Source organism: Ipomoea nil, unplaced genomic scaffold (genome assembly GCF_001879475.1).
Source record: "Ipomoea nil cultivar Tokyo-kokei standard unplaced genomic scaffold, Asagao_1.1 scaffold1770, whole genome shotgun sequence".
Classification (NCBI taxonomy): domain Eukaryota; kingdom Viridiplantae; phylum Streptophyta; class Magnoliopsida; order Solanales; family Convolvulaceae; genus Ipomoea; species Ipomoea nil.
This window is the reverse complement of record NW_017618198.1, coordinates 117719-136078: the sequence shown is the minus strand read 5'-3', so window position 1 is coordinate 136078 and position 18360 is coordinate 117719. Positions and strand designations below refer to the sequence as shown.

The window sequence follows — 18360 nt, the reverse complement described above, 5'->3', positions numbered from 1 at the left end:
AACGCGCGTTCGGAGCGCACTATGCGCCCTAGCGGACTTTTCAGAGTGACCGTCAGATGACGACCACTCTGAAATAATTTTTTATTTTTCTTTTTAAAAAATATTATATGTACTATCATTTTTTATTTTAAACTTTTACTTTCACATACAAAATTTTGATAGACATTAGAATCTATATTAAAAAAAATAACTTATGCTACATCAAGGAGTAAAACATTTATAATTATAAAATTATTTTAATTTGGATATGTTTAATTTAAATATAATAATTATTATAATTATAATTATTATATGTTATAATAATAATAAATAAAGAAATAATTAAAATATAAAAAACATAAAACTATTATATTAGGAAGAAGAGTGATAGAGATTGAGTAAGGTAGTGCCGTAGTGGATTATGAACTGGATGCTGAACTGCTGAAGTCTACAAAATTGAAGAAAACCCTTACTAATTTGGTTGCTATTGCGAGAGAGAGATAGTAGCTTCGAACGATGGAATACTCACCGGCAGTTGATCTGGTTGACTTTTTGAACGCGTCGCCGACAGCCTTCCATGCCGTCGGTACTACAATTTCTCAATCTCGCTCGTGGACCGATACGAATACATAGCACGCCATCATTTCTCTCTATGTATCGTAGATTTTTCTAGCTTTTTGTAATTTTTGTTTTCTGCGGTTTTGATTTCAGAGGAAGCGAAGAAGCAGCTGAAGAGTGCAGGATACCAGCAAGTCTCAGAGAGAGAAGACTGGGATTTGAAAGCCGGCAATAAGTATTACTTCACCCGGAACCACTCTACCATCGTTGCCTTTGCTATTGGCCAAAAGTAAGAATCTAGTGTTGAATTAGGGGTGTGTTTGGTTGGGAATCATAATCGGAATGAGAATCAAATACTGGTAATGTTATGAGTATTGGTGAAAGCATTTTGCATGTTTGGTAGTAGGGTGGAATTGGAATGATTACCCATATTGATGTTTGGTTATATATGACTCTATAATGGGAATAAAGGTTTTAAAACAACAAAATCAAGGCAATTGATCCTAATATAATGACCATCCATAGTTGTGTTTTAAAAAGTTGTCAACCAAAAACTAACTATGATTTTGATTTTCAATCCTAGTGTGTAAACCCATGAACCAAACACACCCTAGGTTTTTTTGGTAGTTTATTGATTTATGATGATAAATCGATTTAATTGAGTATGTTGTTGCTGTTCTTTTCGTTTTTCCTTTATGTTTACCTTAGACAATTTTTATTGTTTGTTTTAAAGATTTGAGCCTGCAAATAAAAATCAAAACGTCATAGATGATACAAGTGCAAGGGATATATTGTAGTGTGGTTATTATTATTTAATGCCTGGTATTATTGAATTTTTGCTGTAGATATGTTGCTGGAAATGGGTTCTATATTCTTGGAGCTCATACTGATAGCCCCTGCTTGAAACTAAAGCCAACTACAAAGGTAATCTAGGTTTGTGTTCTAGGGAGAAATCGAAACACGTGTTTATAATAACTGTGGTTGCTTCAGGTATGTAAAGGTGGTTATCTAGAAGTTGGTGTACAAACATATGGAGGTGGTCTCTGGCATACGTGGTTTGATCGTGATTTATCTGTTGCTGGGAGGATAATAGTAAGAGAAGGGAAAGACGGGTCAGAGTCCTATGCACAGCGGCTGGTGAGAATTCAGGAGCCTATAATGAGAATCCCAACTTTGGCAATACACTTGGACAGGTACATCTGTTAGCATAAAACTATGATTGTTTATTTTTACTGTTTGTACAATATATCCTGCACTGTACAAAAATATATCCAGAGAATTTTCTCTATTGCTCCATCCTCAGTACAATATGTTTTGAATTTCTAAATTAATTGCTCTTTGGTTTAAATTACATTCTTGTGCAACTTCTAGTGTTCAGGCATGGGTACTTTACATGGATCCTTTGTCTTGCATAGAAAAGTAATAAAAGTTTAATGGGAATTGGTATATAAATATTTTCTTTTAAACATGACTATTTGATGCAACTTCTAAGTTCTAACATATACTCTGTTGAAATTCACAGAATTGTTTAATAATTTCTCCAAATTTAATATATTAATTCTAATTTAATTTGTTTCAATTCAAAATATTGACACATCTTATTTTAGTTTTTGGGAGGTTAAGAAGAGAAGGTCTTAGCTTATTTGTGCTCAAATGTGCTTAATATAAGATTTAAACTGGAATTATCATTCTTTTTTGGGGAGAAACTGGAATTATCATAGTATCTTGAAGACTTGAATTATAAGCCGAGTACTGTGGGCTATAATAGACATTGATGTTGCAATAAGTGGCTTTATCTGTTGCCTCTCAAATGCTTCTCCTATCTTCGTGTAGTTAGGACTTGTCTGTCTACAAATGTTAACTGTTGTGTGCTATGAGTATAAATTTAGGCTAAATTTTTTCATATATTAGTTACCAACACATAATGCAGAGAACAATTATTCCTTGGTTGCATTTTTTGCTTGGAACATGAATGGGTGATGCAAAATCTTCCTATTATCTTTAGTAAAGTCTGAACATATATATATATATATATATATATATATATATATTACATTTTCTCTTTTTGTTTCATCAAAAACTTCTACAGGGAGTTGATTTTATTATTTTCTTATCTGATAGGGGAGTTAATGATGGATTTAAAGTGAACACACAGAGTCATCTTCTTCCAATGCTGGCTACATCAATTAAGGTAGTTTTTGGACTGCAAGTACTGTAGCATAATTGTTAACTGTTAATACTCATTCTATTGTTGTGTAGTATGGTGTTGAACTCATTCTTCCAAAATTTCTCCAGCTTTTCCATAACTTTATTATATATCTGGTTCTTTTGTAATGATATGATAATGATCGCATCCCCAATGATTAACAAAAATCAAGACTGATAAAGATTTTGGCACCATTGAACCATACAGAACTTGTCTTGCTTGATCTCCAAATGTCAGTCTTCTAATCCTCAGTCAACTAGGGTTTGCAACATTCTTAAAAGTGGTAGTCAACATTCTCCTGAATGGGTGATATGCAAGTCTTTCTATATATTTTCTTATCAATCTCTTCTTTTCCTTCTCCATCTCCTTCTGCAAAACATTCTAGAAGCATTGCTACAGTTTAAGCATCTATTTTTCTCTGGGTTCATAGATCACCTGCAACGATACTCCTCCTTTAAAATCCATTAGCCAGGATGTTTTATTGTAAATGATTCTGCCACAAAAACCCTTGTGTGGTTCTGCTCTAGTGGCATTGCAAAAACCAGGAAGAATACAAAAGAAACAAAAGGCTCCTTGTGTCATTTATTAGTGCCTGATTCCAGTTATTCATTTCTTGATCCATTCAACATTATTTTCACAGGCGGAGCTCAGTAAACCAGCTGCTGATTCAGTTGAAAATGGGGCTCCAAGTGATGGGAAGTCTAGTGAAAAGATAAACAGTAATGCCAATAGGCATCATTCCCTTCTTCTGCAGGTAATAACCTATGGAGCTTTGCATGTTTATTATTCTTGGATTTCTTGCCCTTATTGTATTGTTTCAAATAATGTGCACTGTTCTGAGAGGCTTGCAAGGCCTATGGATTCCAGATTTAGCGGTTTGACTTGTTGGTCAAATCCGCCAAAAATTGGTGGACTAGCTGTTTACCAAACACCCCATAGTTTTAAGATATGTGTTGAAAACATGAGTTGTAAATCATTTCTTTCTTTCTTCCAGCTACTTGCTGATCAGGCTGGCTGTGAACCTGGTGACATATGTGATTTTGAGCTGCAAGTATGTGACACTCAACCAAGTCTTATTGGTGGTGCTATGAAGGAGTTTGTGTTTTCTGGAAGACTTGATAATCTTTGCATGTCTTTCTGTTCTCTAAAGGTAACACATATTAATTCTAATGTAAGGGTTGAGTAAAATATGTAGCATGTGATAGTTTTCTGAACTTGAAAAGAGTGATGCGTCTGATGTCTCTTTTGGTGAATTGACATTTCAAGAAATCTCTACTTCTAATCTCTTCTAGTGTATTAAGTAATTGAGGAATTAAGCCTATGAATCATGCAATTGAAAAACTGGTACAGTACAAGTTATTACATTAGATAATATGAAATGATTAGATGTGTTGAAGTTTAACTAGCCTATAGAGAACTTGTGGTATTTATTTATTTATTTGTTTATAGTTATCTGGCAACACAATAGTGCGCAAGAAATTAGCAAAAGGACTTATTGATTTCTTTATATCATTTTCCACATTCAACTAATGAGTATATAATAATGCACAGGGCTGCAACTTCTTTATCCGAGTGTTGGAGCAATATGCAAAGAAAATCTTCAGTTGTTGAGTATTACTTGTAATGACTTATTATCAAAGGCTCTGATCACTGATGTCTTAAGTATTACTCTTTATGTTTTCACTCTCTTGCATAAATGGTTGCAGCTGCTTAAGCTTGAATTTTGAAAACTGAATTCGCACACTAAATTGAACTGACTGAACTTGGTTTCTGTACTCAGTCTGGCAAAATCAATACATCGAACTTTTAGTTACCAGACTGGGCCAATGCTGTCTTGCAATTATCACTAGCATCTGCATGAAAGTGCACTAACACATGGAAATACAGATAGGCGGAATAACTCATTTAGAGCATACATCATTGGTTTTCTTGTTAATTTCAAGGTATTTTTACTTGTTCTATATTTTTTCCCTAATGGAATTTGTACATTGTTGGTCTTTTCAGGCATTGGTAGATTCAACCTCTTCTGAGAACAGTCTACAGGATGAAACTGGTGTAAGAATGGTGGCCTTGTTTGATCATGAGGAGGTTGGGTCCAATTCAGCCCAAGGAGCTGGATCCCCTGTCATGCTAGATGCTCTCTCTCGAATTACAAGTTCCTTTGACCCTGACTCGAAGGTAAAAAGGGCTCTAGAGTCTAGATCAAATATACTTTCATTGTTTGCTTCTGTTCTAATTTCTAAACACAAACCCATGCCCTCATATATTCTCACATTGGCAGATAATAACCCTTTCATGTTTTACAAAAAAAGCATACTCTATTTTGTTTTGCCAGTCATTGTTACTATTTGAAAGTCAATCCAATGCTTCTTCATTTGAGTAATTTTCATATAATTTTTAAAATTTGGCCTTTTGTGTTTATTGAACTTTTAATTTAGTTTTTAAATATATAAATTTTATTCATCTACACTAAATTAATTAATATAAAAAAATTAAGTTGTAAATAGATTAACCCTTAACGAAATTCGATAATAGGATGAGAAGTAAATAATTAATACATTCCCTTACTCTTGTATTAGCCATGGGTTCAAAGATATGAAAACTTGATTTCTGGAAGAATGTTGTCATGATGATCATGAATTCATTGTTCCTGCATCATCTTGAATTTATATCGGAGATCTCTGTACAGAAACATGTGCTTAAGTTCTTATTATAGCAATGTGGGGTTTGAGATCTTGAAGCTATTGGTTTTTTGTTAGTGTAAGTATTACAATAACAATTATATTGGATATATTTCCGTATCATATGTAGCAATTACTCACAAACCCTTCTGCCTTTCCAGAAAAATGAATGAAGAAAATTCCTGATTACTTCACCGACTTCATAAAGCCAATATTGGAATGAACAAGTCTAAGACAAATCTGATTCTAGGGTGTAATGGGAAAAAAAAAAACTTACGAAGTATTTGTTACATTTGTAATATTTTTTACTGCAGCCTTGTAGCAGAATAGATTTTAGAGCTAATTTTGTGATTTTGTCAAAGCTTATATCTTACTTTGCTGTTATTACGTTCCAGTTGGTCACAAAAGCAATCCAAAAGAGTTTGCTAGTCTCTGCTGACATGGCACATGCCTTACATCCCAATTATATGGTAAATTAATGTTTTAATTGCATTTACATTAGTTACATACTTGTCTTTTTATTGCATTTTAAATTGATTTTCTTTTTTAGGATAAGCATGAAGATAACCATCAGCCAAAAATTCATGGCGGGCTTGTGATTAAACACAATGCAAATCAACGATATGCAACCAATGCTGTCACTTCCTTCATTTTCAGGGAAATAGCTGCCAAACACAACATTCCTGTTCAGGTGAGTTGAAAACCATGGATAGAAAAAGAATAGTGAGTGAAAGAGAAAGAATGATTTTACCCCATGAATTAATCAAAACTTTTCCTTCCTAGAATTAGTTATGTTGAAAAAGTATAGCTGCCTGCCAATTAAGCGGAAGTTTTGCAAACCTTGGAATTACATTACCCATTTTAGTATGCACTTCTTTAGCATTCCCAGACTTGAAACAAAAGATTTAACGAGTGAACATTATTGGTCCTTGTTTTGGGATAATGCATCGGTTGTTTTGACCGTCGTGATTGTTTACAGGACTTTGTGGTTCGCAATGACATGCCGTGTGGCTCAACCATTGGACCCATATTGGCAAGCGGGGTGGGGATTCGGACTGTTGACGTCGGGGCTCCTCAGTTGTCAATGCACAGCATAAGAGAGATGTGCGGAGTGGATGATGTAAAGCATTCATACCAACACTTGAAGGCCTTTTTCGACGAATGCTCACATCTCGATGCCAAGATCAACGTGGACATGTAGCCAACACGAGCTGCTAAATAGCTTTGCCCAAATTCCTGCCTTAGAAGAAGCTTTTATCTGTATTGGATTGGATTTCCCCCAAATTCCTGCCTTAGAAGAAGCTTTTATCTGTATTGGATTGGATTTCCCTTGTTAATCTGAACTTTAGTGATTTGGTAACCAAGTTGGTTGCTTTATTTGTTCATTCCATTTGGGCTGAAATCTCAAAAATTGTCCGGCAGCTCAGTTGGTCACAAAAAGGTGAAGCTTGGGAACAATGACTTGAGATCGAGTCTCACCAGTGATACTGAGGGAGTTTCTTGAGTGAGAGAGCTTCTTGTGCGTAGTAAGTAAATGTTACTAAGTTGGACCCGAAGACAAAAAGAAAATTACAATCAATTTGTTAAAGAACTTAAAAGTTAAATTTATCCGACACATGATTTAGGACTAAATTTACTCTACAACGTTGAAAACATGATGTGCTAACAAGGGTTATAGTGATAATATTAAATTAAAAGGTACTTTATGATTGATATGTTAATTGTGAACAAAGTAATTACTAGGAGTATATATTATTTTTTAATTGATGAATTTTATTACTACAAAATAGTCGCATGTTTTATAAATGCCTCCGACCACAAATAATTCTACACCGACTGGTTAGCGGCTACTGCAAAATTTAGTGCGGACATGTGCTACTCTTTTTCCAGTTTTATCGTTCATTTTTTGAAAAATATTATCTACTTTTTAAAAATAAATATAAATAATTTTATTTTTAGAACTTTTTATGAGCAAAATAAAATAATTACATAATGTCAAATGTTTGTGTCACGTTGCTATCATTACATAAATACTCTAATATAATAATGAATTAAAAATGGCAATAGTATTAGACTTTTCTAGACAAAAGATTGTATTAATATTGAGAGATTTTCTTTGACATGTTCTTTAGATCAACTTCAATAATGAGAGATTTTTGGTGATTTTAATAAAAATAAGAATTTTCATGTGTCCAATGTGCACTTGTAAATTGCTTTTATCAGTTTATTACCATTTAATGGGACCTATAAAAAACAAGATGATAGTCTTATTTTGAAGCATTAATTCCCATAATTTTTAACTCTTCATCGATTATGCAAAATTTACTCAATTTCGTCGTCTATAGTTGATGGACAATTTTAGGTAGAGTTAATACCCAAAATCGTCCTCGACTATAGTGGTTTTTCTCAATTTCGTCCTAAACGACTTTGGTGACCTAGTATCGTCCCAGACTTTTGTGTTTCGCTCAATTTAGTCCTCCATTTGTTATTCCGTCAAATTGGTGTTAAATTTAAGGACAATTCAGTAATGTCAATATTGATCTCTCTTTATTTTCAACTTGTGAAGTGCGAAATTCCTCTTTCTTGTACGAATTACACCCAGAATTACTCCCGGACCTGCAAATCAAATTTTATATTTGCAGTTTTAGGAGTAATTCTGGTACTAATTCGTAAACAAAAAGGGATTTCGCAGTTCACATGTCTATGAGTAAAGAGATGTCAATATTAAAATTACTTAATTGTCTATTTATTTAACACCAAATGGATAGAATAACAAATGAGGGACTAAATTGAGCAAAAACACAAAAGTATTGGACGAAATTGAGCGAAACATAAAAGTCTGGGACGATATTAGGTCACCAAAGTCGTTTAGGACGAAATTGAGAAAAACCACTATAGTCGAGGACGATTTTGGGTATTAACTCATTTTAGGTATAATATCTATTTTAGAAGAGTAAAAATACTAATTTAGGTGATTCCAACTTCGTCAAATTAATCTTAAGTTTATTAGGCCTTTTTTCCATACATGTTGCTCCCCGTTATAATTTTTAAGTCAGTTAAACTCGAAGACAATACTCTTGTTATATTGTGTAGTTAGTTGATTGTCAAATCAAACAATTCTGTAATTGTATAGTCGACCAATCATATTGCCCTACATCTTTAATGTTTTTTCTTTTTAGTACCTAATGTTCATTATTTCATTATTTTGCCCTAAAGTTTCTTAGTCCGCCAATTTTGATCACACATTAACACTAAGATTAATACTTTGACCTAAACAAAATCTACATTTTTTATCCGAGATGTGTACTAATCTTTATATACATTAGATTCGGCCAAACACCTTGTATTCAGATGGCACTTCTGTGCTTCTCTTGAGGGAATGTCACAATATCGAATTCCGGTGGTGAAATATTGACTCTTTGAGCTGTATTGGTTGGAGAAAGTATATAACAGATACTACCTTGTGATTGAGGTAATATTATTAAAAAAAAAACATTAGATCCGATATTCGAGAATCATGTGTCCTGAATTGTGATTAAAATCATGTTTTATATGTGCTTACTCTCCAGAGTTCAGATAAATAGCTTCCTCCTCCACCCGTTCATTATCAGTTTATCACTTAACAGACATTTTTTTGTCAAAATTGTCAAATCTGTATTGATTACCATCTTTGGTATAATTATTTATTTAGGTGAAGGAAGAAGACCACAATAAACTGTCATCAATGGCGGTGCCAGGAGCTGTTGACCCCACCAATGGTTATTGCTCTGAAACCAAGACCTTTCAGAGTCTCAGACCTCCGGTCTCCTTGCCTCCCGCCGACGAGCCTCTCTCCATTGCCGAATATGCCATCTCCCTGCTCCGCTCGCCGGCTACCGCCGCTGCGGACACCTTCATTATTGACGCCGCCACCGACCGGAAGCTCTCCTACTCCGATTTCCTGCGCCGGACCAGAGCTCTCGCCGGGGCTATCCGGTCCCGGTTTCCTTCGCTTGCTAGAAACGACGTCGCTTTTGTTCTATCTCCGACCTCCCTCGACGTTCCTGTTCTGTACTTCGCCCTGCTCTCTCTCGGCGTCGTCGTTTCGCCTGCCAACCCGCTCTCCACTCCCTCCGAGTTGGCTCACATGGTCCGACTCAGTAACCCCGCCGTCGCTTTCGCTACTTCCGCAACTTCCAACAAACTCCCTTCATTACCTCTCGGGACGGTTATCCTAGACTCCGCCGATTTTTCCGCGATGCTCGAGGGCCCCACTTCTCACCACGACGATTCTTCCCACCGACGACTCGTTCGCCAGTCCGATACTGCAACCGTTCTCTACTCGTCCGGTACGACCGGCCGAGTCAAGGGCGTCGAGTTGAGCCACCGGAATTTTATCGCTCTAATGGCGACCTTGTACAACACCAAATTTACCGACGGCAATTCTACAGCTCCGCCGGAAGAATCGGTCGCGCTCCTCATGCTGCCGCTGTTTCACGTGTTCGGATTTTTCATGCTTATCCGAACGGTGTCTATGGGAGAGACGGCGGTGATAATGCGGCGGTTTGACTTCGAGAAGATGCTCGCCGCAGTTCAGAAGTACAGGGTGACGTACATCCCCGTCTCGCCTCCGCTGGTGGTGGCCTTGGCGAAGTCTGATTTGGTGGCCAAGTACGACCTCAGCTCCGTCAAGTTGCTGGCATGCGGCGGCGCCCCGCTCGGAAGGGAGGTCGCCGGACGGTTCAATGCCAGGTTCCCCAACGTGGATATTTCTCAGGTACGCGTGTTTGCACGCGCTTATTTTTTAACTGCTGGTCCGAAAGTCAGCGTGGCAGTGTCGTCACCACCACACAGTTTTCTTGTATAAGATGACACATTTTAAGTGTATCTTGTATAAGATTAAACCGATTTAAATATCACAACACTGATAATATTAAGGCATGTGGTTAAAAAATACTTCCATTCTTGATAATGATAGGGCTATGGTCTGACTGAGACAACCGGCGGGACAACGGGGATGATAAGTCCCGAGGAATGTCAAAAGTATGGTTCTGCTGGCCGCATTAATTCAGTCGTGGAAGCTAAGATAGTCGATCCTGAAACTGGGGAAGCATTGCCTCCTGGCCATCGTGGTGAGCTGTGGCTACGAGGGCCCTTAATCATGAAAGGTGAAACTGCAATAACCCAAAAATGTGTAAATAATGTTTGGTTGTTTCTTTTATGGCTCATTTAACCTTTATTACTTGCACACAAAAAATCAATGTTCGAAAAAATCGTTAGGCGCTTGGGGAGCGCCCAGGGCACCTAGAGCGCGTAGGTGGGCGCTTAGGAGGCTGAACGCGCCTAGGCGCGATTTTTGCAACACTGCAGAAAACTACAGAATACTAGATGGGTAAATTACAGTGACCCGTTACGTGCCTACAAAGGATACACCATATTAGATGTAACTCTTATATCACAATTGTCAAATATGATCCAGTGTCTTGCCCATAATCTACGACTCAGAAACTAATTTAGTAACCTTTAGTATTTGTAAAGAGTGTTGTTGTTTGATGGTAGGGTATGTTGGCGACAGATCTGCCACTTCTGCAACATTAGATTCGGAAGGATGGCTAAGAACGGGGGATCTCTGCTATTTCGACTCGGAAGGGTTCTTGTTTGTTGTGGACAGGTTGAAGGAACTAATCAAATACAAGGCCTTTCAGGTGAGCAATTAAAGTGGATGGATGCCTTAGCTTTTACCATTTACATAACAAAAAGCTTTTGGAACAATTTTCAGGTTCCCCCTGCTGAGTTAGAACATCTGCTTCAGTCAATCCCTGATGTTGCTGATGCCGCTGTTATTCCGTATGTTTCCAACTTGCCTTCCCCCATCCCCTAAAACTGCTAGGGTTCATAATCCCCTGCAAATTTGAAACTTGCGTAGTGAGCCTGCATTTTGATTTTTTACTTTGGTGAATATTACTCTATTTTATTTGTCTGATTCCGTTAATGAGACTTGACGAAGTTATTTTTAATATAATTTTTCATAATATTAAGTTTAATATTAGTGTACACAATTTCTATATTTAGAAACTACACTACAAGTACTATTAAACACAAAAATAAAATTTTAAAATAAGTAAAAAAAATATTAAAGAAAATAAACAAAAGAAGAAGAGTTGTTTAGACTCATGAATAGTAAGTATGACATGTGACAGAGGAGTAGTACTTTATTGGGAAACTTTTGATTAGAGGTTTCATTGGGAGCTAGATTGTTTACGAGCTGGAATTTTGGCAGGCTTTGTGGGCCTGTGCCAGCTCACTTGCTTGATTTGTCTAGGCCTAACTTGTCTCTTGCAAGTTGGTGGGCTGGCTTTCAGGCTAATTTTGAAAAAGTTACAAAGTATTTTTAAAAAAAGAAAAATGATTAAATTGGTAACTATATGTATAAGCTTCATTTTAAAGTATGGTAGGTAGTAGTCTAATTGGAACACAACAATCAGTCTAAGTCAGACACATTACAATTGGGTCACCACTCACCACTTCTTTTGGTGATTGGTGAATGGATAAATGTGTGTTGTATTGGTTTATAAACCCCAAATACTTGTGTAATTTTAAATTTATATCTCACATTTTGTCATTTTAGTCTTTCATAGGATTTTATAAATTTATTTTAATATGATCAACTAATTGAGTTGTATAAGAATCTGGTGCATTACTGCTTACACAAACTTCTCCATAGTGTAACTGTATGGATTCAAAATGTACTGTGTAGCAATTATGGAACACTGAAATGCACATGTTGATTAGACATGTACCAGTACCACTGACATTTTTTTGTTTTATCAAATTTTCTGGTTTAGTATTTATTGTCGCCATCTTTCTTTCTGAATTAAGGTGAAGTTCATACATTTTGTTTTTGTTTCGAACACTTAAAAAATTAGTGCCTAAAAGTTAGAGCCAAATTGTCTTACCAGACGGTCTCAAGGTTCTTAATTCATAAGATAAGTTTAGTTATAAGAATTTGGGTTTTATGGTATATGTGTTTAGTAATATTATTTTCTATAAATTGTTTATTATAGTTCTGTTATAAAGTATTATATATAAGTCTTAAACTATCGATTGTATATGAAAATTTGCTATATAATGACACTTTATTTTATGCAAATTGTTCATTATACTTTTTTTTTTTTTTAAAGTACTACATTTATACTATGAAGTATATAAAGTATTGATAATATTTGTTACTCTGTTCTATTATTACTTTTTTCCCTACAGAATGTATGTTACATTTATGCTATAGAATATTATATACAAGGTTTAAAGTATTGATTATATATGCACTTCTTTTATGTTATTACTTTATTTCTTGTAAATTGTTTATTACAGTTTTGTTACTCCGTATAAAATACTACTTTTATAATACCAAATATTATATATAAGGCTTAAAGTATTGATTATATATGCAATTATGTTATGACTCTTTTTATTAGATCTGTTTCGTCTAATGGATTAAGACCCGTGAGACAGTCTCACAAGAGATAAGCCCAAAGTTAGAAAGCTCTTGATTATCCACTCAATTTCTAAGAGCAACCACACTTGTGATTTTTTGAGGGTTTTTTCATATTTCAAAAATTTAGTAGTTGGTTTCATACTAATGTGGACCTTGGTTTTTTGCCTATTTGTTCTACTAAGTTTTTACAGGAGATGGAAAAAAAAAAAACTCGAATTGCGCAAGTGAGACGCACTTCGCGCCCCTAACGGGTGTGTCAGAGTCGCCGCCAACTGGCGGCCACTCTAACAAAACAACATTGTTTTTTTTTTTTACTCTTCTTTTTCTCTTATGTTTTTATCTCTCTTACATGTCACCTAAAAAATTGTGTAAAATTTCCTATTGATATAGATGCTCTAAATTTGTTCACCAAAAAAAAAATGGATGCTCTAAGTTTCTAAAGCTGTGTTTGTTTGTTTGTTTTGTTTTGTTTTGTTTTTTTTTTTTTTTTTGTTTTTTGTTTTTTTTTGGGTACTAATTTATAATCTAATGATTCATTTTTCCTGACTGCAGATTTCCTGATGAAGAAGCAGGACAGATTCCAATGGCCTATGTTGTGAGAAAACCTGGAAGCAACATCACAGAAACTCAGATTATGGATACTATTGCAAAACAGGCATGCTATATATTTACTTGACAACACAAATAATATCTATCTATCAATCTATCTATATTCCTAAAATGCATTTGCTAGGGTAAAATTATTACCCGTCTATGGATATTTTATAGTTCAATTATCAATTTAAAATTTTAATTGAAATGAAACACAATATCCTTCACTTGTGGAATCTTGGTTCTTGTAAAATAGATCAAATTAAGCGCAAGTTCTGCCACTTGTTTCTAACTTCACATGAAAGTTTTGAATATTCATTTACTCATTGTGGTGATGAGTCTATTACACGAGTATTGTTTATTCAGTGTACACTCTTGAATAGTGGTTGTGGTTTTTCTTGTCATTCAGAAAGAATTTTTTTGTTGAAACCTTGAAATTTTTTGCAGGTTGCACCTTACAAAAAGATCAGACGTGTTTCATTCATCAGCGCGATTCCTAAATCTCCAGCCGGAAAGATCTTGAGAAGAGAACTGGTTGCGCTTGCTGTTTCTGCTGCTTCATCCAAACTATGATACCAAAAAATTATTCTAATGTTGGCACCTTGTGAAACTTCTTGTGACTGAATAATGTTTATAATTAGAATATATGAAGTGGTAGTTAAGTAGTTAAGTATAGTAGTATGTTTTTAGGTATAATTCAATTGATCAATTGATTAACTCAACAAGTTGATGGTTTTGTTTTGTTCCGAGTATAAATGTATAAGGTTAATCCCATCCCAATATTTCCCCCCACTTTCTAAATGATGTGACTTTTTAAAAGCTATTATGTTTTTTTTTTTTTTTTTTTTTTTTTTTTTGCCATGTTGGATAGAAAGCTTGCAATTGCAGCAAGCTTTCTAATCTGGATAAAGGCTGTCATGCGGCAGCCTTTGTGTACCTTTTTTTTTTATTAAATTTTTTGTTTTAATTTAGAGTAAATACTCAAAATGGTCTCTCGATTATAGCTAAATTCACAAATTGGTCCTCGACTTTCAATTTCAACCAATTAAGTCCTTAACTTTGTAATTTTGACACGATTTGATCCTCCATCTATTTGACCGTTTGTTGACAGTGATCTTTGAGGATATATATGTAATTTCATGGTCAATCGCACAAGGGCGCCGCCGACAAAGCATATCGCTGCGTTTACGAGCAGGAAGATCCGCAAGGGAAAGTCAGAATCAACCTCTCAAAAGACCGCCAGCGAAGCCCTCAAATCCAACATAACCACAATCGGCCTGCTCGTTCTCCCGGTGTTGGAGCAGCTCCTCTTCCTCTTCACCTAATCGGCCGGAAGTCTTCAATCCCATATGGATACCCTACATTCCCGACTTAAAACAGGCCTTCGAACACTTCTGCATCAACGCCGATGGCCGCGCCGTCATCTACGATCTCCAGAAGAACCTGCAGTTCTCGTCGGAGCACATGGAGGCCTCCAGGATGACGTTGCACCGTTTCGGAAACACGTCGTCTTCTTCGCTCTGGTACGAACTCAACTACATTGAATCTAAAGGGAGGATGAAGAAAGGCGACCGGATTTAGTAGATTGCTTTCCACAGTGGATTCAAATGTAACAGTGCGGTTTGGAAATGCAACCAGAACCTTAAAAATCGACGATGGACATGAAATTACATATATGTCCTCAAAAATCATAGTCAACAAACGGTCAAATAGACAGAGGACCAAATTGTGTTAAAATTGCAAAGTTAAGGACTTAATTGGTTGAAATTGAAAGTCGAGGATCAATTTGTGAATTTTGCTATAGTCGAGGGACCATTTTGGGTATTTACTCTTTAATTTATAAGCTATTTATTATATTATTTTATTATTATATTTACTAGTAAGTGTCCCGTGCGAGGCACGGACTATTATTAATTTAACAAATGAGCAAATTACACTTTTGATCCTATGACTATAGGGGGTGTGTTAATTTCGCTCCATGACTTTTGAAACTAACAATTTAGTCCTTTAACTATATTTTTTTAGCAGCTTTGGTCCTTCCGGCCAAATCACTGGTGAAAATTGACCGTAAAAACTTAAACCTTTTTAAATTTGTTATTCATGAGGGCAAAATAGTCTTTTTACGTAAGCTGTTTCTTCGTCTTCGCGTTCATGAGCTACGGCTAACCGTTGCCTCTGCTTTCAAGAAAGAACATCTCCAAGATCGAAGCCCCAGGTTTAGAAGCAATGTATGATTTTTATCATTAGCTTTTTCTTCATGTCTACTGCGCATTTCTTGATTCATCTTCCCCATATCGCACAGTATAAAACTCTATAAGAAATCTAAATTCCCAGAAATATTCTTCTCCATATTCTAGCCACAACCATCCTCCCAATTCCAGCCACGACCAAAACATAATTGTAGTATTGGTTGTGGTACTGTGGATGATGGTTTATTTATAGTGTTGAAGTAGGTGTAGATGTTCATATAAACATTGATTCTGAATTTTAAATTTATCTCCAATCAATTAATGTTAGAAACATAGCATAATTATTGCAATGTTAATTCTCAATTATGGAATCAACAATTATTACTCAAATTAATTTTGTGAATTACTCTCCTATCCACTAAAATCTTTTTACTTATTATTCATGACTTTGATTTTCTTTTCATCTTTATTTAATTATTATTTATGATGATCATTATTAGGAAAAAATTTTCCCTAATCATTTTGCTTTAATATATATATATAGATAGAGATATAGATAATATAATAATATAATATGAAAGTGGAATCACTTTAGAAAATGAAATAATATTGCAAGAATATAGTGTGAATAATAAATGATTTGCAAATTGAGTGTTGTGAAAGTAGGACCAATTTTAGAAAGTGAGAGAATTGCTGAGATGGGATTAGCCTAAAGTATTTGGAGAGGTATGGGTATGTATAATTCATTAATTCCTTTATAAAAGGGAGTACCATGTAGTTGCTGTTGTTCAGCAGTTTAGTGTCAGACTGTCAGTGTAATTTTAATTGCTACCATGTGTTAACATACATACACGGAATAAAATCTGATATGATGGTAAATATAAGTATATTGAATGAATCATTTCACATTTTTGCTCCTTTTATCTACAATCTACATCTACAATTTTAATAAAAGCGAATATTGTTAGACCCTTAACCGGAATAAAAAAAATGTCGGTACGCCACATGCTCAACAAAATTGTACTTTGCGTTTTTTAAATTGTACAATGCCAACTTAAATTCCTAATATAACCTCATTCTTCTAAATTATACCAAACTTTCACTGTTAAACTTAACAATTCTGTCAAAAGATGTTTAGCGGTGGCAAATTTGAAATTTTCGTAAAATTAAATGGCAATTACTAGGACTCAGTTTTCGTAGCCCTTCTCCTCCACTTTACCCCGATGAAGACTGCCAGCCACCTTACTAGAACTCAGATTCCGTAGCCCTTCTCCTCCGGTCTACCACGATGAAGACTGCCCGCCGCCTGAGCCTCCTTTCATCGGCAATGATGGGTGAGCATAGAAGCACAGCCGACCGCGATTAAGGATGGAGAAATCCAGCGGAGAAGCACAGCCGACCGTCAATTACGAGAAGCAAGAAGAATCACACACCAGCGAAGAAACAAAGTAAACAAAGCCGATTTGGTCTCTTTACGTCTGGTATGCAATTATTTACAATTATGCAGAGATTGAATTACATCTATGGCACTGATATGAATGGTTTGACAATAATTCAATTCTTGTAAATTTTCATCTTTGATCTATGCATATGCAATGGCATATTAGTGGTTGAAAAGTTACCATATTTGCTATGAAAGTAGGGGTAGCTTGAGTGGAATGCAAATCTGTGATATTTCAGATGGGTTTTGCTTCGATGTGGAAGTAAAAATTTTGGTAAAAATTTTGGGTAGCATTTTCTCAAATTTGCTGGGACTTAATTAATTCATTTGAAAAAAGTGCAGAATTTTGGAATGGTTTGGATGTATGTTATAGTTTTTGCTTTAAATTTTGTTTTAATTTGCTTCAAACTAATTCTTAGTTAAGTATGGCATTGCTAGGTTTTAATTTGTTCTAAGTATAGATTCTGAGTTTATTGAGGCAAAATCACACCAAGTATAGATTATGAATTACTCCAATTAATTCAAGCATACCAAGTATGAGTTTCTGTGATCTTGCAGAATTGTCAATGCATTGCTTTTGCTTTAATTTTGTCTATGCATTACTTGAGATTTGCATCATAAAATTAAGTAGATCAGATTCTATGTTCTGCTATGAGTGTATTGTTGATGATGAAGGTCAATTAGAAAAGCTTTTCTGGTGCCATGGCAGGTTGATTTCCTTTTTGTCCTGAGTGAGAGTGAGTAGTAGAAATTTGGAATTGTAATTTTCTATTGCCTATCTTACTTCTCATATTAGAAATTGCTATGAACACAACTTGCAAGCAGATACACAGGGTGGATATTCTTACAGTATGGCTGATGAGAATTCAGTATGTGATTCTAATTCAGTAGGTGATCATAATGGAAGGTACCTACCTCTGTTCTGCTAATGTTCAGCTTACTTGCCTCTAGACTATGGAAAGTAAACATACTTGATTTGAACTCTCATGTTGTGTCTTTTGTAAGTACATATTCTTACTATGCATCTTCAACTTTTTTTAACATCTAATTTTGATAGTTAGATGATGCAGTGCTTTAATGCTTTCAGCCTTTGTCCATTTAGTTAGTTGCTGGTTAATTATGGTATGTATGCTAAATGCTCACTACCCCCACCTTCTAAGGCACCACCTCACACATAAAGGCTCGTGTCTTTATCACTTTGTTCCTACCTTACTACAATATTATCTCTCATGTTCAAATTT

General features: G+C 35.2%; 2 protein-coding genes across 3 annotated transcripts; both read left to right on the top strand.

Annotated features, from left to right (window-relative positions):
• The first annotated feature begins 384 nt into the window (after positions 1–384).
• LOC109192442 (probable aspartyl aminopeptidase) lies at positions 385–6809 on the top strand. Of its 2 annotated transcripts, XR_002056105.1 has the most exons (12): positions 385–565; positions 691–826; positions 1383–1461; positions 1528–1730; positions 2659–2728; positions 3384–3497; positions 3738–3893; positions 4748–4921; positions 5820–5894; positions 5975–6115; positions 6404–6688; positions 6735–6809. XR_002056105.1 is itself a non-coding variant. In XM_019343091.1 (11 exons), the coding sequence occupies exons 1-11, from the start codon at positions 496–498 to the stop codon at positions 6623–6625; spliced, it is 1440 nt and encodes a 479-aa protein (XP_019198636.1). In that variant the 5' UTR covers positions 385–495; the 3' UTR covers positions 6626–6809. The 2 variants fall into 2 exon arrangements, 1 of the variants encoding a protein (XP_019198636.1); XM_019343091.1 differs by having other exon boundaries at positions 6404–6809.
• Positions 6810–8941: 2132 nt separating this feature from the next.
• LOC109192439 (4-coumarate--CoA ligase-like 9) lies at positions 8942–14255 on the top strand. Its single transcript, XM_019343087.1, has 6 exons — positions 8942–10180; positions 10382–10571; positions 10963–11108; positions 11183–11250; positions 13451–13553; positions 13937–14255. The coding sequence occupies exons 1-6, from the start codon at positions 9149–9151 to the stop codon at positions 14060–14062; spliced, it is 1665 nt and encodes a 554-aa protein (XP_019198632.1). The 5' UTR covers positions 8942–9148; the 3' UTR covers positions 14063–14255.
• The last annotated feature ends 4105 nt before the right edge of the window (positions 14256–18360 follow it).